General features: G+C 51.8%; 1 protein-coding gene across 3 annotated transcripts in view; it reads left to right on the forward strand.

The window, feature by feature from the left end:
- The first annotated feature begins 527 nt into the window (after positions 1-527).
- CERK (ceramide kinase) overlaps positions 528-20,280 on the forward strand; it is a 54,370-nt gene continuing 34,617 nt past the window's right edge. The window contains exons 1-2 of one of the 3 annotated variants that reach the window (XM_074227264.1): positions 821-887; positions 13,863-13,975. Coding sequence is in view for 2 of the 3 variants with exons in the window: in XM_074227263.1 (XP_074083364.1) it covers positions 725-887 (163 nt within the window). In the remaining variant the exon portion in view is untranslated. Of the gene's footprint in view, positions 888-13,862; positions 13,976-14,958; positions 15,097-20,280 lie in introns of those variants that run through there. The other 2 variants (XM_074227263.1, XM_074227265.1) reach the window with 2 other exon arrangements.

Genomic DNA, 20,280 nt, shown 5'->3' on the forward strand with positions numbered 1-20,280 from the left:
CTGTACAACAGATACTATGCTGGGTAGGATGAGAGAGGAAATACAGAGTGTACAAAAACACTGAAAATAACAATGATGCTGCCTTAACAGCAATAGGACAGTTCAGAAGAGGAGAGAGTTTGTGGGGAAAGAAAAAAGATTTCTAAGAGTCTTGGGTATATGGAGAGAAGCATCAGAATCAAGCCGGGAAGGCTGGCTGGTACCAGGTTATTGCAGACGGAAAAGGAAAGCCGGGAGGGGGAGAGGGAGGGAGGCCTTAGGCTTAGATGCCCTTTTCCAGGCAGGAAGCAAGACCTGATCTATAAAAAATTCTGTCCAGGTGAATTTGTGGATAGTTTTAAACACAAGAAGGTGGTTTTGTGGGATGAGCTCAGAGGAATGTTGAGAAAGCTTCATTCTTGTCCATCTGGCTCTGATCCCACTGAATGAGGGGCCTGGGCTTTCCAGTATGATAAGCAAAGAGACTGACCAATGAGCGACCGAGTCGCTCACAGTGCTGACCTTCTCTGCTTTCAGTTCTGAAGGGCATAAAGACCAGTGGACTTGAGATCCTCTGCTTCCTTTGCCTCTTACCAACCATATGACCGTAGGAAAATCACTGTGTCCTCCACGCCTGGCTTTCACCTGTTGACAAGGACAACCACCTTTGTCCTTTCTGCTTGCTCCCTCCCAGGGTGGCTGGGAAAGGGCCTTGTCTTGGTTACCAAGGGGAACTGTTTCTACAATGCTGTGTTCATTCTCAGAGCTGACCTGGGCTCCTGGGAAGAAGAACCTGAACCCCTGCAAGAATCCCACCCCCCTAGTTCTGGGACCTTCCAGTAGGAGATCAAAGGGTCCAAGCCTCGAGAGACCAGTCCTGGGAAGTGGCCAACAACTTGGTTTTCCAGGTGAGTGCCAGGACAAATGGCGCTGCTCCTCTTCCCTAGGAGAAAGCTGCTGGGAATGTCCCTGGGGGAAGGGAGTCTCCTCCCCATGAGGAGCCTCCCATAGCCAACTCTGGCCAATTCAGAAGGCCTTAACTGGTGGGTACAGAGACAAGAGTGGGAAGAGGTCTCTTCAGGATCTTCTCTTCCCCACTAGACCAAGTTAACTCTCTCCAAGCCTGGACTGTACATGAGTAAGGGAATGTGTATACAGGGTCCCCAGTAATGTCAGGAAGGAGGCTGTTCTAAGGAATGGGGGATCCCAGGGCAGCTAGGTGGTGCAGTGGATAGAGCACCGGCCCTGGAGTAGGAGGACCTGGGCTCAAATCCGGCCTCAGACACTTCATAATGACCTAGCTGTGTGCAGCCGCTTAATTCCATTTGCCTTGCAAAAACCTTAAAAAAATGGGGGATCCCAAAGATGAGCCAGTAGAGGAAACTCAGGATGCGCAAAGATAAATATGAGGAAGAAGCCATCCAATGCTTGGGGGTTCACTGGTCAAGGGTAGGGAGATGGAAGATGGAATGCTGTGGGGTGATAGCCAGGTCAGGGTACTTTGGCTAGGATAGAGAGGGTGTGAAGCACCACGGTGTGGGAGCCAGACAAGGAGGACCCTAACTGCCATCCTCTCTAGGCCCTAGAGGGCCCTGGGAGGGCACAATAAAAGGGTGTCCTTTCCACATACCCTAAGAAGCAAACACCTGGAGTCCCCTATTTATTTCTTGGGGACAGTGGAGGTTGGCAACTTACATTGGAGTGGTTCAACTTGGCCAAGCTCTGATACCATCCAGCTGACCATGGGTGGTCACAGCCCTGCTTGTACCTATCCACTAGATCCCCCAGTACCCCTTTCTCTGGAGCCTCAAGGTTTACAAAGCATTAACCCTGGGAGGGAAGGGAGGAGCCCAGAGACTTCATTCCTATTTCACAGAGGCGGGGACTGGATCTCCTCTCCCAACTCCACATGACTCCTTAGGGGCCCATCTAGGCCACTCTGGGCTGTCCATTCACCCCTGTGCTGAAAACAGACCATGTTATTCATGGCCCTGTGATGGAAGGGAGCTTGGGGAGCCCCACCCCAGGCTTCTGCCACCTCTGACTCACACAGAAGGATTTGCCCCGGAAGGGCCCGTCCCTGCCCACCCACCCCATATTACACAGAAGAAATAGCCTGTCCAAGCAGGGTGGAGATCACAGCACCCAAGCTTAAAGGCAGTCAGGCCATCTGGTCCACCCCCTTGCTTTTCAGATGAGGAAACCAAGGCCCACAGAGAGAAAGGACTGGGCCAGAGTCACCCACGGAGTTTGTGGCAGAGCCAAGAGCTCTGGGGATTCCCCTTCCCTGACTGAGTCTTGGTGCAAAGGGAATAAGCCGGCTTCCACTGTCCCCAGGAGTGGGCCACAGTGGGCACCCTGACCACGACCCACTCCAGCCCCTATTGTACCACCAGTGCTGGGTGGGACTAGAATCCCAGGTTTCCTCACTCTGATTATGACCCTGAACCTCATCCTCAACCTAGGGGCATTGTGATCTGGCTGGCTCAGAGAGCTTGGCATCTGTCTAAACTGGCCCCCACATCTTCCTTGACAGGCCTGGGTGGGGGTGTGCCCAGGGGCTGCAGATGTCACTCATGTGGAGCCCCAGAGAGAACTCTGTATTATGACATGGCCCTCCAACCCCCTGAAGTTCATGGGCCAAGTTCATCCTGTGGAGACGTGGATTATGAAAGGGGTCAAGTAATGTGATCCAGAGAGGGGCCTGTCCTTTTATTCCAATTTCTTCAGTTTTCTCTTTTTAAGCAATGGGCAATTTGATCCTTGTAGGGCCTTCCCAAAGAAGGTCCTTTCCTCTCCCAAGATACCTCAGCCTGATTTGTTCCCTCTGAAATGGTGCCTTGTTTTTCTGGGGTTAGTGAAGAACATGCCAGGCTGGTGGCATGAGGGGCAAGGTTATTGGGATCTGGTGTGGCAAGTCCTGGGCTTGGGCAAGCTGGGGGATCAGAGAAACAGAACACAAAAGGTTAAAGCCTGGCCCTGAGGGTGAGACCAGCAGGTTGGGAGCAGGGGGTGGGGGGCAGTGGGGGCTCCCGGGAAACAAGCTCCCCAAAGAGCCAAACACTGAGGCCCAGGGCAGGAACCTCCTTCCAAGTTCTCGAAGCCCCAGGGGTCTGCTGTGTGCTCAGTCCACCAGGGAATCTCCCAGGTTGGGGGCTCTTGTATTTTTTAAAACATTCTCCCCTGTCCCTTGTCGCCCACCCAGGGGACTCTCCTTTTGCAGCAGAGACTTAAAGACCAAGAGAAAAGTAGGCAGCCCAGTCAAATGCACCCACCTACCCAAGGGGGTCCAGGCCTGCCTCAATTGAGATCCCCCCTGGAGTGGGGAGGGGCTCTTAAGGACAGGTGTTCTGAGGAGCCAACCCTGGGCTTCACTGGATGAAGGCAGGCGTCCCTGGACCTGGCAGCTCCCTAAAACCTGCCTGGTTGGGAAGGGAAGGTGCCTACCAGACTTAGCCTGTTCACATCTGGTCAGTCCATACCCAATGATTAAACCTTTACTGTATACAGAATACAAAGAAAGGCAGAAAGAATAGGGGAGCCTGCCTGGGCATGAGGGGGTATCCTCCCAATGCCTTAGCCTTTCCCCCCTTCCTACCTCCCCTTGTAAGACAGGACATGCATCCTGTAGAGCTGGGGAGGCCTGGAGGCCCATCCCACCATCAGGTGGTCAATGCATAAGATTACCAAGGGAGCCACCCATTGGAGTAAAAGGCAGCTGGCAATACCTGGTAAAGTTCTCCTAGCCCAGATTAAGACACTGGCATCATTTTGGAGATTCAGCCCTCCCTTACCTGAGAGGATGGCTCAGCAGAGGCCAATGACCACATAATGGGGTTGACTTGGAACAGGGTCTGCTTTTTTTTAAAATAAAAAATTTTATTTATTTTGAGTTTTGCAATTTTTCCCCTATTCTTACTTCCCTCCCCCCGCCAAAGGCAGTCTGTTAGTCTTTCCATTGTTTCCATGGTATACACTGATCTAAGTTGAATGTGATGAGAGAGAAATCATATCCTTAAGGAAGAAAAATCAAGTATAAGAGATAGCAAAATTACATAATAAGAACTTTTTTTTAATTTGATGGTAATAGTCTTTGATCTTTGATCAAACTCCATGATTCTTTCTCTGGATACAGATTGTATTCTCCATCGCAGACAGCCCCAAATTGTCCCTGATTGTTGCACTGATGGAATGAGCAAGTCCATCAAGGTTGATCATCGCCCCCCATGTTGCTATTAGGGTGTTCAATGTTTTTCTGGTTCTGCTCATCTCACTCAGCATCAGTTCATGCAAATCCTTCCAGGCTTCCCTGAATTCCTATCCCTCCTGGTTTCTAATAGAGCAATAGTGTTCCATCACATACTACAGAAGGACATTCACTTAATTTCCAATTCTTTGCCACCACAAACAGCTGCTATGAATAATTTTATACTTGATATTTTTACCCCTTTTCATCATCTCTTCAGGGTATAGATCCAGTAGTGGTATTGCTGGGTCTAAGGGTATGCTCATATTTGTTGCCCTTTGGGCATAATTCCAAATTGCTCTCCAGAAAGTTTGGATGAGTTCACAGCTCCACCAGCAATGTACTAGTGTCCCAGATTTTCCACAACCCTTCCAACATTGATCATTGTCCTTTCTGGTCATATTGTCCAGTCTGAGAGGTGTGAGGTGGTGCCTCAGAGATGCTTTAATTTGCATTTCTCTAATAAGTAATGATTTAGAGCAATTTTTCATATGACTATGGATTACTTTGATCTCCTCATCTGTAAATTGCCTTTGCATATCCTTTGACCATATGTCAATTAGGGATGTCTTGTTTTTTTGAAAATTTGACTCAGTTCTCTGTATATTTTAGAAATGAGTCTTTTGTCAGAAATACTAGTAAAAATTGTTTCCCATTACATTTATTTTGATCTTGGTTACAGTGGTTTTGTCTGTGCAAAAGCTTTTTAATTTAATGTAATCAAAATCATCTAGTTTGCTTTTGGTGATGTTCTCCTTCTCTTCCTTGGTCATAAACTGCTCCCCTTTCCATAGATCTGACAGGTAAATTATTCCTTGATCTCCTAGTTGGCTTATGATATTGTTTTTTTTATGTCTAAATCCTGTATCCATTTAGATCTTATCTTGGTAAAGGGTGTTAGGTGTTGGTCTAATCTAAGTTTCTTCCATAATAACTTCTAACAGTTTTTATCAAAGAGAGAGTTTTTATTCCAATAGCTGGACTCTTTGGGTTTATCAAACAGCAGATTACTAGAATCGTTTCCAGCTATTGCACCCAGTCTATTCCACTGGTCCACCACTCTGTTTCTTAGCCAATACCAGACAGTTTTGATGACTGATGCTTTATAATATAATTTTAGATCTGGTAGGGCTAAGCCACCTTCTTTTGCACTTTTTTTTCATTGAATCCCTGGAAATTCTTGACTTTTTATTTCTCCATATGAATTTACTTAACATTTTCTAACTCATTCAAGTAATTTTTTGGAATTTTGATTGGTAGGGCACTAAACAGGTAGTTTAGTTTTGGTGGAATTGTCATTTTTATTATATTAGCTCAACCTATCCATGAACAGTTGATGTTTGTCCAGTTATTTAAATCTGATTTTATTTGTATGAGAAGAGTTTTGTAATTGTTTTCAAAAAGTTTTTGAGTCTGCCTTGGAAAGTAGACTCCCAGGTATTTTTTATTGTCTAAGGTTACTTTGAATAAGATTTTCTCTTTCTAGTTCTTTCAGCTGTATCTTGCTAGTTATATATAGAAATGTTGAGGATTTATGAGAGTATTTTATATCCTGCAACTTTGCTAAAGTTACTAATTATTTCTAGTAATTTTTAGATGAATTTTTGGGATTCTCTAGGTATACCATCATGTCATCTACAAAGAGAGTTTTGTTTCTTCTTTCTTAATTCAGATTCCTTCTTTTTCTTCTCTTATTGCTAAAGCTAACATTTTAATTGCAATATTGAATAGTAGTGGTGATAATGGGCATCCTTGTTTCACCCGTGGTCTTATTGGAAATGCCAGGATCTGCTTTTGATGGGGGCTCCCAGTGGTGAGAGCAGAGCAGGAGGTTCTCTGGTCCTTCAGGCTGCAGAAGTCCCAGACATGAGGGAGAGTGAAGGCTCAGGTTTCTGTAGAGTTGCCAAGTGAGAAGCGGGTGATTGTGCATCTGTATGTCTCTTTGATGCTGGGATACTTGTCTCTGAGGGTGATGGCGGGGTGGGGGGTGAGCATCAGATTGTACCCCAGGCTCCATGAAGGCTCCTCTACAGAGCACACAGCACTAGCTGACATTTTAGGGTCATGGCAGTGGCCCCGACACCTCCTGAGCCTTTCACCCGACTCTTCCAGCAAAGATTTGGGCAATGCTCAGGAACCAAAAGCAGAAAGAGGACAGGAATGAGATGCCCTGGGCACAACTATCTGGGGACACCCCGGGAAGGAGGTGAGGCCAGGCTCTCAGCTGCAGCTCAGAGGGGCCATGGAGATGATCCTGTTCACCTCTAACCCTCACTGTAAGAAGCCCAGAGGGGGAAGGAGAGCACCCCATTGTACACAGTTATTCATGACAGTACAGTGGAATCTGAGGACCCGAGTTCGAGTGCCAGGCTCTGGGACCTTTTGACCAAGTCCTGCATCCTCTCTGGGCTTCACCTTCCTCCTTTGTAAAATAAGGGCAAGGGGTGCAGTATGGACGCAATGACCTCTCCAGTCCTTTCTGGTCCCAAATCTTGGTCCTCAGGAAGGAAGTGACCTGACCAAGTCCTCCCAGGCTACTCAGAGGGAGAGGAAGCAGAGCTCTTTCTGGTTGCCCAGAAGCCCTCCACAGCCTCGGGGAGTCAGGGTTGCTGTGCTGGGGTGGGGGGAGGAGGTATCTTGAACCATCTCACAGGAGCTGGGGCTTCAATTTTCAAGGTGAACTTGTGCAGCACAGATAGCCCCAAACCACTTGGCAAACCAGGGCTTGTTCTGCTGCGCTGTGGTTGGCTCAAACTGAAGAAACTGAGCGGGGAGTAGAGGGCCTGGGCAGCCAGCTGCTGCTGTTTGCCCCTGGGCCAGGCCAGAGAGCTCTGCATTGGGAGGTTTTCAGTGTCAAACTTCAGGCCAGGGTGGGGGCAGAACGGTTTTCTCTGCTTCTTTCATGTTTCTGTCTCTGTGCCCCTAGAGGCCTCTGGGCACAGAGTACTAGGTTAGGGCACAGACTTGTGGGGGGGGGGGTACCCTAACCTGGAGCCAGGCCTAAGCTGGACCAAGATTTCCTGGGACTTTAGGGTGGGAGCCTAAAGAGAAAAAGAGAATGAACCTGTTGGGCTTTTCCTTAGAGGCCAGGCTTCCCCAGGACTGAAGCTGGTCCCCAGCCATTGCCCGGGCCTGGGCCTCAGCTGTGGCTTACCTGGGCATTCCCAGGTCATTTATACACATCCACTAATATGACCCCAGCTTTGCCCAAACCTGAGGTGAGTGGGGGTCCTGAGGGGATTCAAGCTTTGTAAATGTGTGCAGACCTGGAGGTCAGAGAGAACTGGGAGCTTCAGGGCCCCAGGAGTCAAGAAGAGACCTCAGCTTGTTGAACATAGAGGACCTGGGAGAGAGAAGGTCAAGGTGCCAGCTTGGGAATGTCCAACAGAACAGGCCAAACCCAAGCCATGGGGGAAGCTGGTCCCCATCACTGCACCTGCTGTGCCCCAGAGCAGTCTCCCCTTGGGAACATAGATCAGGTCAGACAAGACTTCTCAGACCATCTGCAGAATGACCCATGTTCTCTGGGATGGCCTAAGGTTCTGTCAGCCACTCCTTTGAGAAAGAACATTTTTAGTTAATTGAGTGGTCTTTAGATGGGAAGGGGTCAACGCCTGCAAATGGGAGTCCCATCGGAGCAAGCAGGGAATGAAGCCCTCTGGGTCATGCCCCTAGCCTGGAGAGGCTTAAAGGGGGCAGATGAGTTTCAGTATGGCCCCACTACCCTTGTTGATGATGGCCAGGATCCCCCAATCATGTGATCCTAAGCCAGTGAAGCCCAGCCCTCCTCCTCCTCTGCCCAAAGACTGCCCACAGCTACCTTGGGCAGGTGCCTCAGGAAGTATTTTTCACACAACTCCTGAGTGTTGGAGCAATAACGCAGCCAGAGGGCCCTCCTGACCCAAAGTCTGGCACCCTTGACCCTGCTTCCTATGGGCATCTCCCACAGGGTCACTCACTCTAGGAGGTGGTGCAGTGGGTAGAGCACCGGCCTGGCATCAGGAAGAGCTGAGGTCAAGTCCTGCTCAGACCAATGACACCCCGGTCACACTGGGGACAATCACTTAACTAGAGCCTCAGTTTCCTTATCAGTATAATGTGGAATGCTTGCCTGGCACCTAGGAGAGGCTCCCAATACTGGCTCCTCTTAGGAAGTTTCTGAGGGAGGAGGGAAAGTCCACTGACAAACATCTCTTCTCACTTTCACCTCCCTTGGAAGCCTCATCGCCAAGACGCTTGAGCATCTCTTCAGCTTGGAGAGTTAAAGCTGGAAGTGAGGCTTGAGACAGCTGGTCCAGACCCCCATGTCTCTGAGAGAGGAAACCCTAGCCCCCAGGGTCAAATGAGACATGCAAGCATGCGTTTGGGGCTGAATCTTTGCTCCTGGAGTCTCAAGATCAGAAGAGGTCTCCTTATGCAGGTGCCCAGGGAAGTCCCAGGGCTTGGCCAGGCTCACAGTACAGAGATCCAGACCAAGGGTTCTTTGTGGCCCATCTTCATCAGAGCTGTCCTGGGCCCCCCCAGCCCTGCCCAAGGGTGTCCCAGGCCTACTCTCTCTAGTGGATGGTCTGGGCAGCTGGGTGATGTCTTGAAGAGAGCTCCCATAGGGAGACAGCATTCAAATCTTCCTAGCAGTATGACCCTGGGCAAGTCATTTACTTGCTTACAGTGTGTTCCCCTATCTGTAAAATGGGAGGCAGAGAGCATCCACCTCCCTGGACTGTGTGAAAATCAAATGAGATGATGAATGTAAAGTCCTTTACGAGCTTTAAAATAAGCTGAGTACTAGCCAGGTTCAAACCAAAAGACAGAGGTCCGAGGCTTTCAGTGTGGGCAGTGTGGGCAGCCCCAGCTCAGACAGACCACTGGAATTGCCCTTGTCAGAGAGGGTCCCCTTACCCCGAGGTGGGATCTGAAAGGTAGATCATCCCTGGATGCTCTGTTCAGCAAACACACATCCACCAACCAGTCAGTCGGTCTACAATGATTCCTGTGTAGTTGGCAGTGGATGCAGAGAAGGCCAAAGACAGGCCCTGCCCCCAGGGTCATCTCAGGGAGGCCACAGCGGCTGGGGGAGGGGGCACAGCTTCCTGCAGAAAGTGAACTGTGAGCCGGGGTTTGATGGAAATGGGGGAAGTGAAGGGGGGCTAACGGGAGACCCAGCCAGAGAGAAGATCCATGGCAGCTGCTGCCAGTGAACTAGTTTAGGGGAGAAGAGAAGAGAACCTTGGGCCATACCCCCTCTGAACAGGAGCGATCTGGAGGAGGACCAGGGTGGGTGTCCCCAAAACCTAAGGAGAGCAGAGTGGGGTGGACAGCGAGGACAAGAAGGGCGAGGACTGAGAAATCAATCATCCACTATGTACCAGCCCCGTGATAAGTCCTGGGAACATAAAGGCAAAAATCCTACTGCTCTTGCCCTCAAGAACCTCACAGTCCAAGGAGAGATGACGGGGGCCTAAACCAGTGGAGCTCAGCAGAGGGAGGACCCTGGCATCAAGAGGGATGGGGGTGGGGCAGCTGGTGGCACAATGCATAGGGCAGTAACCCTGGGGTCAGGAGGACTTGAGTTCAAATCTTATGCAGCTGTGTGACCTTGGGCAAGTCCATTGACCCCATTGCTTTGCAAAAATTAAAAAAAAAAGAGGGATGGGGAAGATTTCTTGTCAAAGATGGGGCTTTATGTGGACCCTGAAGGATACTAGTGAGGGGGGGGGGGGGAGAAGACCTAGACCAGCAGAGAGAGCATCCCAGGCATAGAATGATAGTGTAGGGAAAGGGAGAGAAATGGGATCAACTTTCTTCTGGGACAGGAAGTAGGAGAATGAGGAGGAAACACTAGCTCTCCCTTCCATTTCCAAAATGCTTCTGGGGAGAAATCTCAACTCCCACCTTGGTCCTCATTTAAAATAGCAACAATCACAAAATGATTGAATCAACCTGTTTGAATGAAGCCCCACAATGAGATCCTGAACCCCACTGGCCAAGTTCTCCACAGGAGACTTCCTCACTGACTCCTACTCATCAAAGCAGCTGGACAGCCTTCAGAATTCCAATAAGACCATGACTAATTGTTTCATGTTGCTAATTGCAGGGGCGCAGTCACCTGAGGGGGGTATTGATGCCCCAGGGAAGACTATTTTATGGAGCATCTGGACCCTTTGTGAGATCAGTGTGAACAGGCCTTTGGCCCCCATTTTATAGGTCTTGGCTACCTCAATTAGGAGAGTTTCAATGAAGGCAGAGGATGGGAGTCGTTGGATCTTTGTTTTTATGATGAGTCCTGCGCCACTCTTCAATACGTCTGGCTTGTTTCCTTGGGTGTGGTTCTTGTGCTGCTGTGGCCCCAGAAAAGCCCCCTCCCAATGGGGCCTCTCAAGATCAGCTTCTCTACCCTTAGGTAAACCATCCAAAACACAACCAGGTGGCACCTTGGGCCTCCCAGAGAGCCTTCGGGTTTGGTCTCTCTATAAACTTCCCTTCATGTTGGATAGCCAAGCTTCCTCCTTGTATCTTATCCCCTGCCTAGACCAGATGCTTCATGGGGGCAGATACCAGTTCTGATCCAAACTTGCCCCAGATCTCTGCACATGGGCACTTCCTCAAGACTGTTTTCTGAATGACACAAGTTCAAGGTCATCCTGTCACCAGGCCCAAGCCAGCACGTCTGGGTGCTTTGACAGTTCCTGAGAAGGCTGGGTCAGCTCCATGACATAGGAGGGACCTACAGGGGCCTTTGGGTTCAGCCTTGGTTCCAACTGTCATCAATGTTAAACTGGAGCTTTGGGCAGTGGTATATTCCCTATGGATCTATTTATTCATTATTTAGCTCCCTCTATTGAGATAGCTACTGGCCTCAGGGAGTTTGCATGGAAGGGAGGAAGGGAATAAAGAAGGAAGGAAGAGGGGCAGCTAGGTGGCCCAGTGGATAGAGCACCGGCCCAGGAGTCAGGAGTACCTGGGTTCAAATCCGACCTCAGACATTTAATAATTACCTAGCTGTGTGGCCTTGGGCAAGCCACTTAACCCCATTTGCCTTACAAAAATCTAAAAAAAGAAAAACCATCATGTTAAGTGAAGTTATGTTCCATACCCTTTTGACAACCAGAGTACAGTTGAGGCAGGGTCTCTGGGCTGGGGTAAAAGAGAGCTGTGATTTGGGGTAATGGAGGATGGGATAGATTTGGATGGTAGAGATGGGGGGTGCAGTTTCCCTTGAGCCAAGACGTGGACACTCTGCTGGCTCCAAGGGAGACTTGGTGCATCTCCTCTAGGATGAAATCTGAGGCTCCTTCTCTTCTGGTCAATCTGAGGTGTTCTGCTCTCCAAGGGGGAGCCAATGTAACATATTCTCATTGGGAGAACTTCTCTGATTTCTGTTTGCTATCAATACCAATAAATGGGCTTGTAGCCTAAAAAGAAAAATCAGAAGAAGAGAGATAAGAAGTCACACACTATGGCGGGGGCAGGAAGCTCACATCCCTTGAGAAAATTAAGCCTACAAGATGTCTAGCCCAGAAATACGAAGGCTTGCAGGGCTGGAGCATGCAAACTCACTCTGAAGACTATCTATAGGAACTGGCTTGGGGAAGAGGCATGGTCACTCAGGATAGGAAGGGAGCAGCCAGTGCTAACTACAGAAAAGTATGTGTGGACCTCACCCATCCAGGCAAGGAATAATAATGAAGAAGTGACCTGTCAGGGGCAGCTAGGTGGCGCAGCGGATAGAGCATCAGCCATGGAGTCAGGAGGATCTGAGTTCCAATCCAGCCTCAAGTAATTACCTAGCTGTGTGACCTTGGACAAGCCACTCAACCCCTTTGCCTTGCAAAAACAAAGATAAAAAGTGACCTGCCACTCAGCAAGCTGACTTGTCCAAGAGTACAGAGGTGATCTTGACTTCTGAGCTATAGGAGGGTGTCCTGCTCTCTTTGGGCCCCTGGAATCCAGATTTGGAACCTCTGGGACAGAGGCCAGGCTGGGTTTCTCTTAGGGTTTATGTAGACAGGAAGTCAGACCAGGAAAGCTTGAGAAGAGATGGATCAGGGCTTCATCTTGGGCCTTGTTCCTGATGGCCTGTGAGTTTGGGGTCATGGAGAAACATGGCAAGAACATTTGAGGAAAATCATCCATTGGGGCAAGAATGGGAGGAAGTGATAATGATAAGAAGGTCTGAGGCCAGTACAGACAAAGGGCTGGAGATGCAATCTCACTTATCTAACTCCTAGGGTGTTCCCTCTCTTTTGTAATTGGGAGTCTCCAATCCATTCCACAAGCAAAGCACAGTGGCTCCCAAGACCAGGTCTACCTTCTGGAAGCTTCCATTCCCCTGTGGGGTAGGGAGGGGCCTGGCCTGGATGGAGCTGGCATACCACCAGTAAAGACATAAGGTCATGGGAATGGGTAGATTTAGCAAGAGCTGGGTTGGAGATAGGTTTGCGAGGGGCTTGGGGGAAGCCAGAGATCTGAGGAGGCTGCCAAGATGTGAGTAGGACATATGTCCTGAAGAGTGGGTAAAGCTCTGCCTGCGCTTGGAGACTTCATAGTGGAAGGTGCTGCTATCTGCACCATGCTCAACCCTGTGGTTCTTCTGAGGGTCCTCAGTATCCCCCCAGCCCCTGACAGCTCTGGTTTATGTGGGTTCTATCACTAGTGATCATATCAGAAAGCAAAATGGATAAAATTTAAAAAATATTAAGTGGAAATAATAATAAACGCCTTTTATGTTAACATAAATGACAATTCAAGGAAAGATATTTTCCATAATAAAAACAAACTTAGTGAGAAGTGATAGTGTTTCTGTGATTTTTGCAAATCTCTTGACTATCTGACTTAAGAGAGGCCCACTGGATTCTCATACCTGCATTTGCAGGTAGCCTGTTGCATAATGTCTTCATGGTGGATGACTGGGGGCAAGAATCAGAGATGTCAACACTGTTATGGAAGATAAGGATCTTGGAAATACACTTCTTGGGCCTCCCTAAGGCAGATAAGGAAGTGAAGCTTCCAGACAGGTTTTCTCACCCCTAAGAATGTTGGTTCATGGTTCATGTCAAAATGACATCCCTAAGAGTGTGAGGACTAGGGGGCTGCACATACTCTTGGGGGTCTTGGGGGGCAGAGCCTCTGTATCCTGGTCTTCTAGCGCAGGAACTTTTCAATCTTTTTGGAGGTATTTAAGAAATGTAAAAACAAGCCAGCTTGGTGGCCCTGTGGACAGAGGGCTGGGCCTGGAGTCCAGATCTGAGTTCAAATTCATCCTCAGATACTAGTTGTGGGACCCTGAGCAAGCCACTTACCTCAGTTTCCTTATCTGTAAAGTAGGGATAAAGAAAAATTTCTATGTGAGGATAAAAGATGTTTGCAAATCTTTAAATGAAACCTAATTCTTCCTGAATTTCAAACCTTTTGTTAACTGCATTACCTTTTTTTCCCAAACATGTCCCTTCCCTCCCCACCCCCACTCCTCAGGAGAAATCTTGAGTAACAAAGAAGAAACCGGAGAGGACCAAACCTTGGCCCAGCCAAGTAACACCTGACAGCAGGTGTAGCACCTGGAGACAAAGAGAGTGGGGGGAGGGCAGGGCTCTGTGTGGGGGCTCATAGATCCATCTCACCCATTCTCCCCCTTTGGCAGATGCGGAAACTGAGGCCCGGGATCCCAGGATGAAGTAGCCTGAGCAGGCTTCAAGGGGGCATCATCTTCCCTCTGCCCCAGGGCCCCTTCCCAGACAGCCACCCTGGCACCAGGTAGGGAATGGCTTTCTGGGGCCTTGTCCCAAAGTCCGGGCTACGGGTGGCTGCAGGTGGCTGCCTTCTGTGCCCAGTCATTAGGGAAGCCCCCGGGGGCAGGGGCTGCCCCCTTTCTCCTGCCTCTAGTGTAGATGCCCCCGGGGGCAGGGGCTGCTGGAGCTCTGTGCCACCCTCTAGGAAGGGCCGGGCTGCCCGGGCAGAGGGGCTGCTCCCCGGGGCGCTGTGTGGGGCATCGGGTGCCGCCACGTCCTGGGGCCCCGCGGGCAAGGGCGGGGGGCAGAGGACGGGGCACCCCGCAGGGGCACCAGGGGCCCTGCCTTCCCTCCGGGCTCCGTCCATGCGCCCTGGGCAGGACCCGCCGGAGGTGCCCGCACGGGGCAGGGTGCCAGGGCGGCCTTGGGTGCGGGCCTAGGACAGAGGGGGGCGCAGGGCCCTGCCTGGGAGCGGCGTGACCCTAGCCCGGTCCTGGGCCCCCGCGCCCCGGGGCCCCGGATGTGGCGCCTCCAGAAGCGGCGCCCGGGGGCCTCCTCGTAGGGGGCGTGGCAGGCCCCGCCCCTGCCCCGTGGGGCCCCGCCCACTCGGAAGCCTGTCGGAAAGAGCATTGTCCGCGCTCCGCCCCGCCCCTCGGGACGTTCCGGGAGCGCTCGTTGGCTCCTTTCGGCCCCGCCCACCTCGCCCGCGCTCCGTCCCGCCCCCGGGGCTCTCCGGACGCTCTCATTGGGCCCTCTCACAGCGCCGGCCCCCGGCTCCGCGCCGCCCCCGAGGGAGGGGCCGCCGCTCCCATTGGTTGCCCCCCCCCCGCCCGCCGCGCCCCCCCGCCGCGGGGCTGCTTTGCATACGCGATGACGCGGCGCGCCCGCGGGCCCCCCGTCGGCGGGGAGCGCGCCCGGCGCCCCGGAACCCCGCCCCCCGTGGCGGCGCCGGCCGCGCGCGCGCCCCCGGCCCGGCCCGAGCGCAGCCGGAGAGCGGGCGCCGCAGCGCGGCGGGGCGAGGGGCCGCCATGGAGGCCGAGCCGGGCCCGGCCCAGCTGTGGCTCAAGCGGCGCCGCTGCGTCCTCAGCCTCGACCGGCCGCGGGGGCTGCTGCTGTGGGGGCCCGCGGGCCCGGGCCCCGGCCGCGGTGAGTGCGCCCCGACCCCGCCCGGCCGCACGCCCCCTCCCCGGGGGCCCCTCCCCGGGGCGGCCGGGACCCCCAAGGGCAGTGCCCGGCCCCCGGGCAGCCGCGGGGCCCAAGCTGCCCAGCCCCGGGCTCCTCCGGAGGCCCCCTAGAGCCCGTGTGGCATGGGCCGGCAGGGCAAGGACCCGAGGGCCAGGGCTGGGCCCCCCCGCCGGGTGCATCGGGGGGGGGGGGCCCCGGGATCGCCGCAGCCGCCCCCTGCCCAGGGCGGCCCGGGCCGGCCGCTGCCCTTCCCTGCCCTTCCCGGCGGGCGCCGCTGCTCCGGGGCCGCCCGCCGAGGCCCGGCTGTGCCAGGAAGGGCTGCCCCCTCGGGTGCCACGCCGCCCGGGCCGCGGACAGGGCACCGTCCTGCGCAGACCAGGCGCCTCGGCCTCGGCCTCCCGTGACCGCCGGCTCGGCTGGCCACTGGCCGCCACGGAGAACGTCTGTGACAGCCCTTCGTGGTCGTGCTGTGGAAGGGCAAAACTGGGGGGGGGGCGTTTTTATGAAGTAAACGAGACCTGCTTTGCCCTGCGTTCCCAAGCCATAGGTGGGTGCCGGGCCACGCATGGCCGAGCGGGGGGCTCCCGGGGCGCTGTGCACGGGTCTGCATCGTCCAGGGAAGTCTTCCGGGCTTCCCTCAGCCCCCGGCTCGTGATGGGCAAATCCAAGTGCCTGCCCGCCGGCCTCATGCTCCTGGAAGCCCCGCAGCCTCCCATGCTGGATCGCTGTCCTCCAAAGCTCTTCTCTAGGTCTCCCAGACGTGGCTGTCTCTCTCTCTCTCTCTCTCTCTCTCTCTCTCTCTCTCTCTCTCTCTTCCTCTCTCTCTGTCTCTTTCTCTCTCTCTGTCTCTCTCTGTCTCTCTCTGTCTCTCTCTTCCTCTCTCTCTGTCTCTTTCTCTCTCTCTGTCTCTCTCTCTCTCTCTCTGTCTCTGTCTGTCTCTCTCTTCCTCTCTCTCTGTCTCTTTCTCTCTCTCTCTCTCTCTCTCTCTCTCTCTCCTTCTCTCTCTCTCTCTCTCTCTCTATCCTGTGTCACTGGGTGACCTCAGTTTCTGTGGATGGAATGACCATCTCTCCAGACAATTTTCTATCCCTCTCTGCTGACCCCCAGGTTGACCTTTCCAGCTATCTCTCCAACAACTCCCATTGGATGGTCCAAAACAGAACCCCCCCCCCCCCCAGCCCTTCTGTTACTGTTGAGGGCATTGCCAGTCCCCCAGACTCTCTCCCTCACCTTCTATTTGACTCAGTCTCTCTCACTTCCCTCCTCCCAGACCTCCTATCTTAATGTCTCCAGAAATGCCTCCTCCCCTCTGACACTGCCTCTAACCTGGTGGAGGCATCACCTTGTGCCCAGTCCATTGCAATACCATTGGCTGATCCAGCCATAAAGCTCACCCCATATCTGGCCATCCTCCACTCACCGGTCCAGACCATTTTCCTAGAGTACACCCCCACTGCTCTGTGAAGCTTCCCTGGCACGTCAGGGTTCAAATAGAAAATCCTTGGTTAATGCCCTTCACACCTGGATCCCTTTTCACACCTCCCCTATGCTCCAGCTCATTTCCCAGATGAGGAAACTGAGGCAAACAGGTGAAGCAACTTGCCCAGGGTCACACAGCTAGTAAGAGTTGAGGCTTTGAACTTCCTAACTCCAGATCTGACACTTGTCTAGTTGATTATTTGCTACTTATCCTGTATTTTGCTTATTCTTACCTATTTGTTTGTATGTTGTCTCTTGCTTTAGACTAGAAGTTTCTTGAGGGCAAGGACTGTCTTCCACCTTTCTTTGTATCCTCAGCACTGAGCATAGGACTTGGTACGTGGTAGACACTTATCTAATAACTTTCTTGTCTTGTCATATCAGACTGTGAAGAGGTCAGAAGTGGACTGGAAAGCATTTTGAGACTAAGGTAGGCTGAGAGCGAGGTGTTACTTGAACCTGGCTTCAGGGTTGAAAAGCCTTGGCTGGGAAGCCAATAAAACAGGACAGAAGTTTTTCCCCATTGTTTCCTATGCGAGTCAAAGATTGGAGGCTGTTTCTGACTTAAAAGAAAGCCAGGGGGCCTAGCCAGTAGCCTGCTGCCATCAACCCAGTCCTCACAGGACTCCTTCCCGTGTTTCTGAGCAGTCTCCCTTGTCCATTGACACAAGACCAGACAAAGAAGGGGGGGAGGGGTCGTCTGAACTTCATAGGAAAGACCTGAGGTTATATGGCATCTGTGGACTAGGTGAGCCAGTGAGCCAGTGGAAACTCAGGGATGGGGCCATGTTGAAAGCTGGATGGAGCCTAACCTCACACAACTGGTGGGAGTTGAGTTTGTGAATGAGAACCTGCAGAACCCCTTGTTTCTGTATTGTCTTTTACCCCACTCTGGGGGTCCACACCCTCCAGAATTGTCCACAAGGAACACATTGTGATGATGGAACTTGAGAGGCTGACTGGGCTGCTCTCTGTGGATGGCAGTGGCTCTGTGTATTTGCTTCAAAGACTTGGTGCCCAATGCCAATAATTGTTTGGACTGGCCATTGAGAAGCCAGAGACCTCTTTGTGCGCCCCTCAATCCATGGGTCTGGCCTATTTTTTTTGTGATGGAAGCTGGTAGCTTGGTGTATCTGCCCTGAGCTATGTCATTTTTGGCAGCATTGGAAAGACATGACTTCTCTCTAGTGAGCAAGATTCAGGCCCATCTGGCTAGGGTATCCCTAAGGAGCCTCCGGATTGCCATTTCTCCCTGGTTACTTCTGGAACCATGATGGCAGCATTTTTCCAACCCCAGAGCACTCTGCGCTTTGTATTTGGGGAATCCAGTCTTTGTTGCTGTTCAAGCAGTGTCACAGTATACTGGACTTGGGGGATTCTGGGTTCTGATGTCAGTCTGATCTGAACTGGTCCTACTGCTTCTCTGACCGAGCATTCACACTCAGGGTGGCCCTCAGTGATACTGGAGGGCATATGGAGGGCACATCCAGTTGTGCTTGGGGCCTTGAGGATACTGGTCACCAACGTGGGGGAGTAGTACTTTCTAAACCATAATTTCCCATTTAGTTAGAATTCTGGACAAAGTCATGGCATCTTCAAAAGAAATTGATTCAGTGCAGGAAAGGGACCAGCATCTTGAAGTAAAGATGGCAGGTGGGGGATCTGAAGGGGGAGAAATAGATTTGCAGCAAGACTTGAAGTTGAGAGCACTGAGACCCCTGCACTCAACTGTCATTAAAATCCTTCAACTCGAAATCCTGCATCCACTCCAGCCTCGACCCAGCCTTGATGGCCTTTGCCCAGCTGGGTGCCTTTCCTCTGGGAACACTTGGCCAAGGACTTCCTCTTTTAATTTTTCCTCATTCTAATTCAGCACAATATCTTTGCCTGACTCCAGTCAGTTCATCTTATTTTCTCTGTCACACTGGATGGAAATTTCTTTAAGTCTTTATTACAAATTTGTTTGAGCTTAGGATACAAAGACTAAAAAAGAATGTTGATCTTACCTTCTAGGCATCTCTAGGGTAATGGAAGAGGATGGCAGACAAATTAGCAGGGTATGAGGTGGCACAGTGGGGCAGAGACCAGGGCAGGCCCAGCGTAGAGGAAGAAATGGATCCCCTCTTGCAGCCTGGTGTGGGCCCTGGGAGACTCCTAGACCAAAGTGTTTCTCCAATATCTCCCCAAATTGTCCCAGACCCTACTTGAAGCCTTTGAAGATCTGGGGGTGTACTCTTTGCTTGGGGGATAGACAGGACAAAGGCCCAGAGGGGAGATGAGTTGTGTGTGAGGAGGCTGGTCCAGGAGACTGCAGAGAAGAGAGGAGGACCAGAGGTGGATGGGAAGCCACTGCCTTTGGGACTTGGAGCCATAGAAGGTCTAAGCATGTTTAATGGAACCTTAGAGATCCTGGAACAAAAGAATCAGCTTGCGGTTGGACTGCGTTCTCTGCCTTCCTGCATTTTTCTTCCAACAAGTTAGAACAGTTGGCCAAATACTTGACTGAGCCCCAACATGTACTTTCACACAGCTCTGTCAAGGCAGTAGCTCTTTATCAAAAACATTACCATCATTTGGGGAGACAGTGTACCCCAGTGGTCAGGCTTGGTCCTCTGTCTCCTAGTCTCCCCCATTGTGAGCCCAAAATGCCAGAACTGGAAAGTACCTTGTGGGTCACATAGGCCATATGGCCCAACTTCAGGCCTGACTGGGAGATCTCTGGGGAAACCCAAGGGAGCCTGTTCTGCTGGATTATGAGGGAGTTTGTTTAGAGAAGCTTTCAAGATTTACAAACATCCTCTAAGAGGCAGCTAATGCATAGATTTTATGGCTAAGGATGCCGAGGTGCCCCATCAAGTAAATAATATGCCCAGTGAATGGGAGAGTTGCCCTCTGGCCCCATCATGGCCCTCTATTGATTCACCCACAGAAACGTGGTTATGCTTTTCCTTCCTCTCCTGATCTTTGCGGGGCCCAACACCCGCCTCCAGTTTGACTCCTCTTGGGGCTTCTATGAAATGAGCATTTGTGGTAGGAGCTCAGGACAGCTTAGGACAGGTACTTCCTGGGTGAGGAATCATTGCTAATTCAAATCCCCATCACAATTACCACTGAACAAGTTACCCTTAGGGGCCATTTGGAGACAGGAAGACTTGACTTCAAATCTGTCCTCAGATGCTTACTATGAGGTGACCCCGGGCAAGGTACTTAACCTTTTTGCCTTACCCCATTGGAGAAGGAAAAGGCAAACCATTCCAGTGTTTTTGCCAAGAAAACCCCACAGACAGTATTGGCGTGCTCTGGACCATAGGACCACAAAGTTCCCCTGAGTTGCACCGATGTTTAGGAGAGGCTCTGTCACGTGTGCCAAGTCCGTGCGTAAATGGGATGTTTGCTATTTTGTAGGAAGGAGGGGGGGGAGAACAGGGCTGTTTATGTCATTTCCTAGCAAGGGAATAATTCCTTGAAATCAGAAGACTGCCTGTTGATTCTTTGGTTTAGATAGCCAGTGAGTGACCCCAAGTGTTGTGCCTTGGGTACCCTGGTCTGAAATGGGAATGAAAGAAATGACCCAAGATCCTCCTGGGACTGTTCTTGCTCCACCTCAGGTGACAGGGGCTTGTCCCTTTGAGGGCTTGGGAAGGAGTCCCATTGGAGGGGCCTTCA

Source organism: Macrotis lagotis, chromosome 2 (assembly GCF_037893015.1).
Source record: "Macrotis lagotis isolate mMagLag1 chromosome 2, bilby.v1.9.chrom.fasta, whole genome shotgun sequence".
In the NCBI taxonomy this organism is placed as follows: domain Eukaryota; kingdom Metazoa; phylum Chordata; class Mammalia; order Peramelemorphia; family Peramelidae; genus Macrotis; species Macrotis lagotis.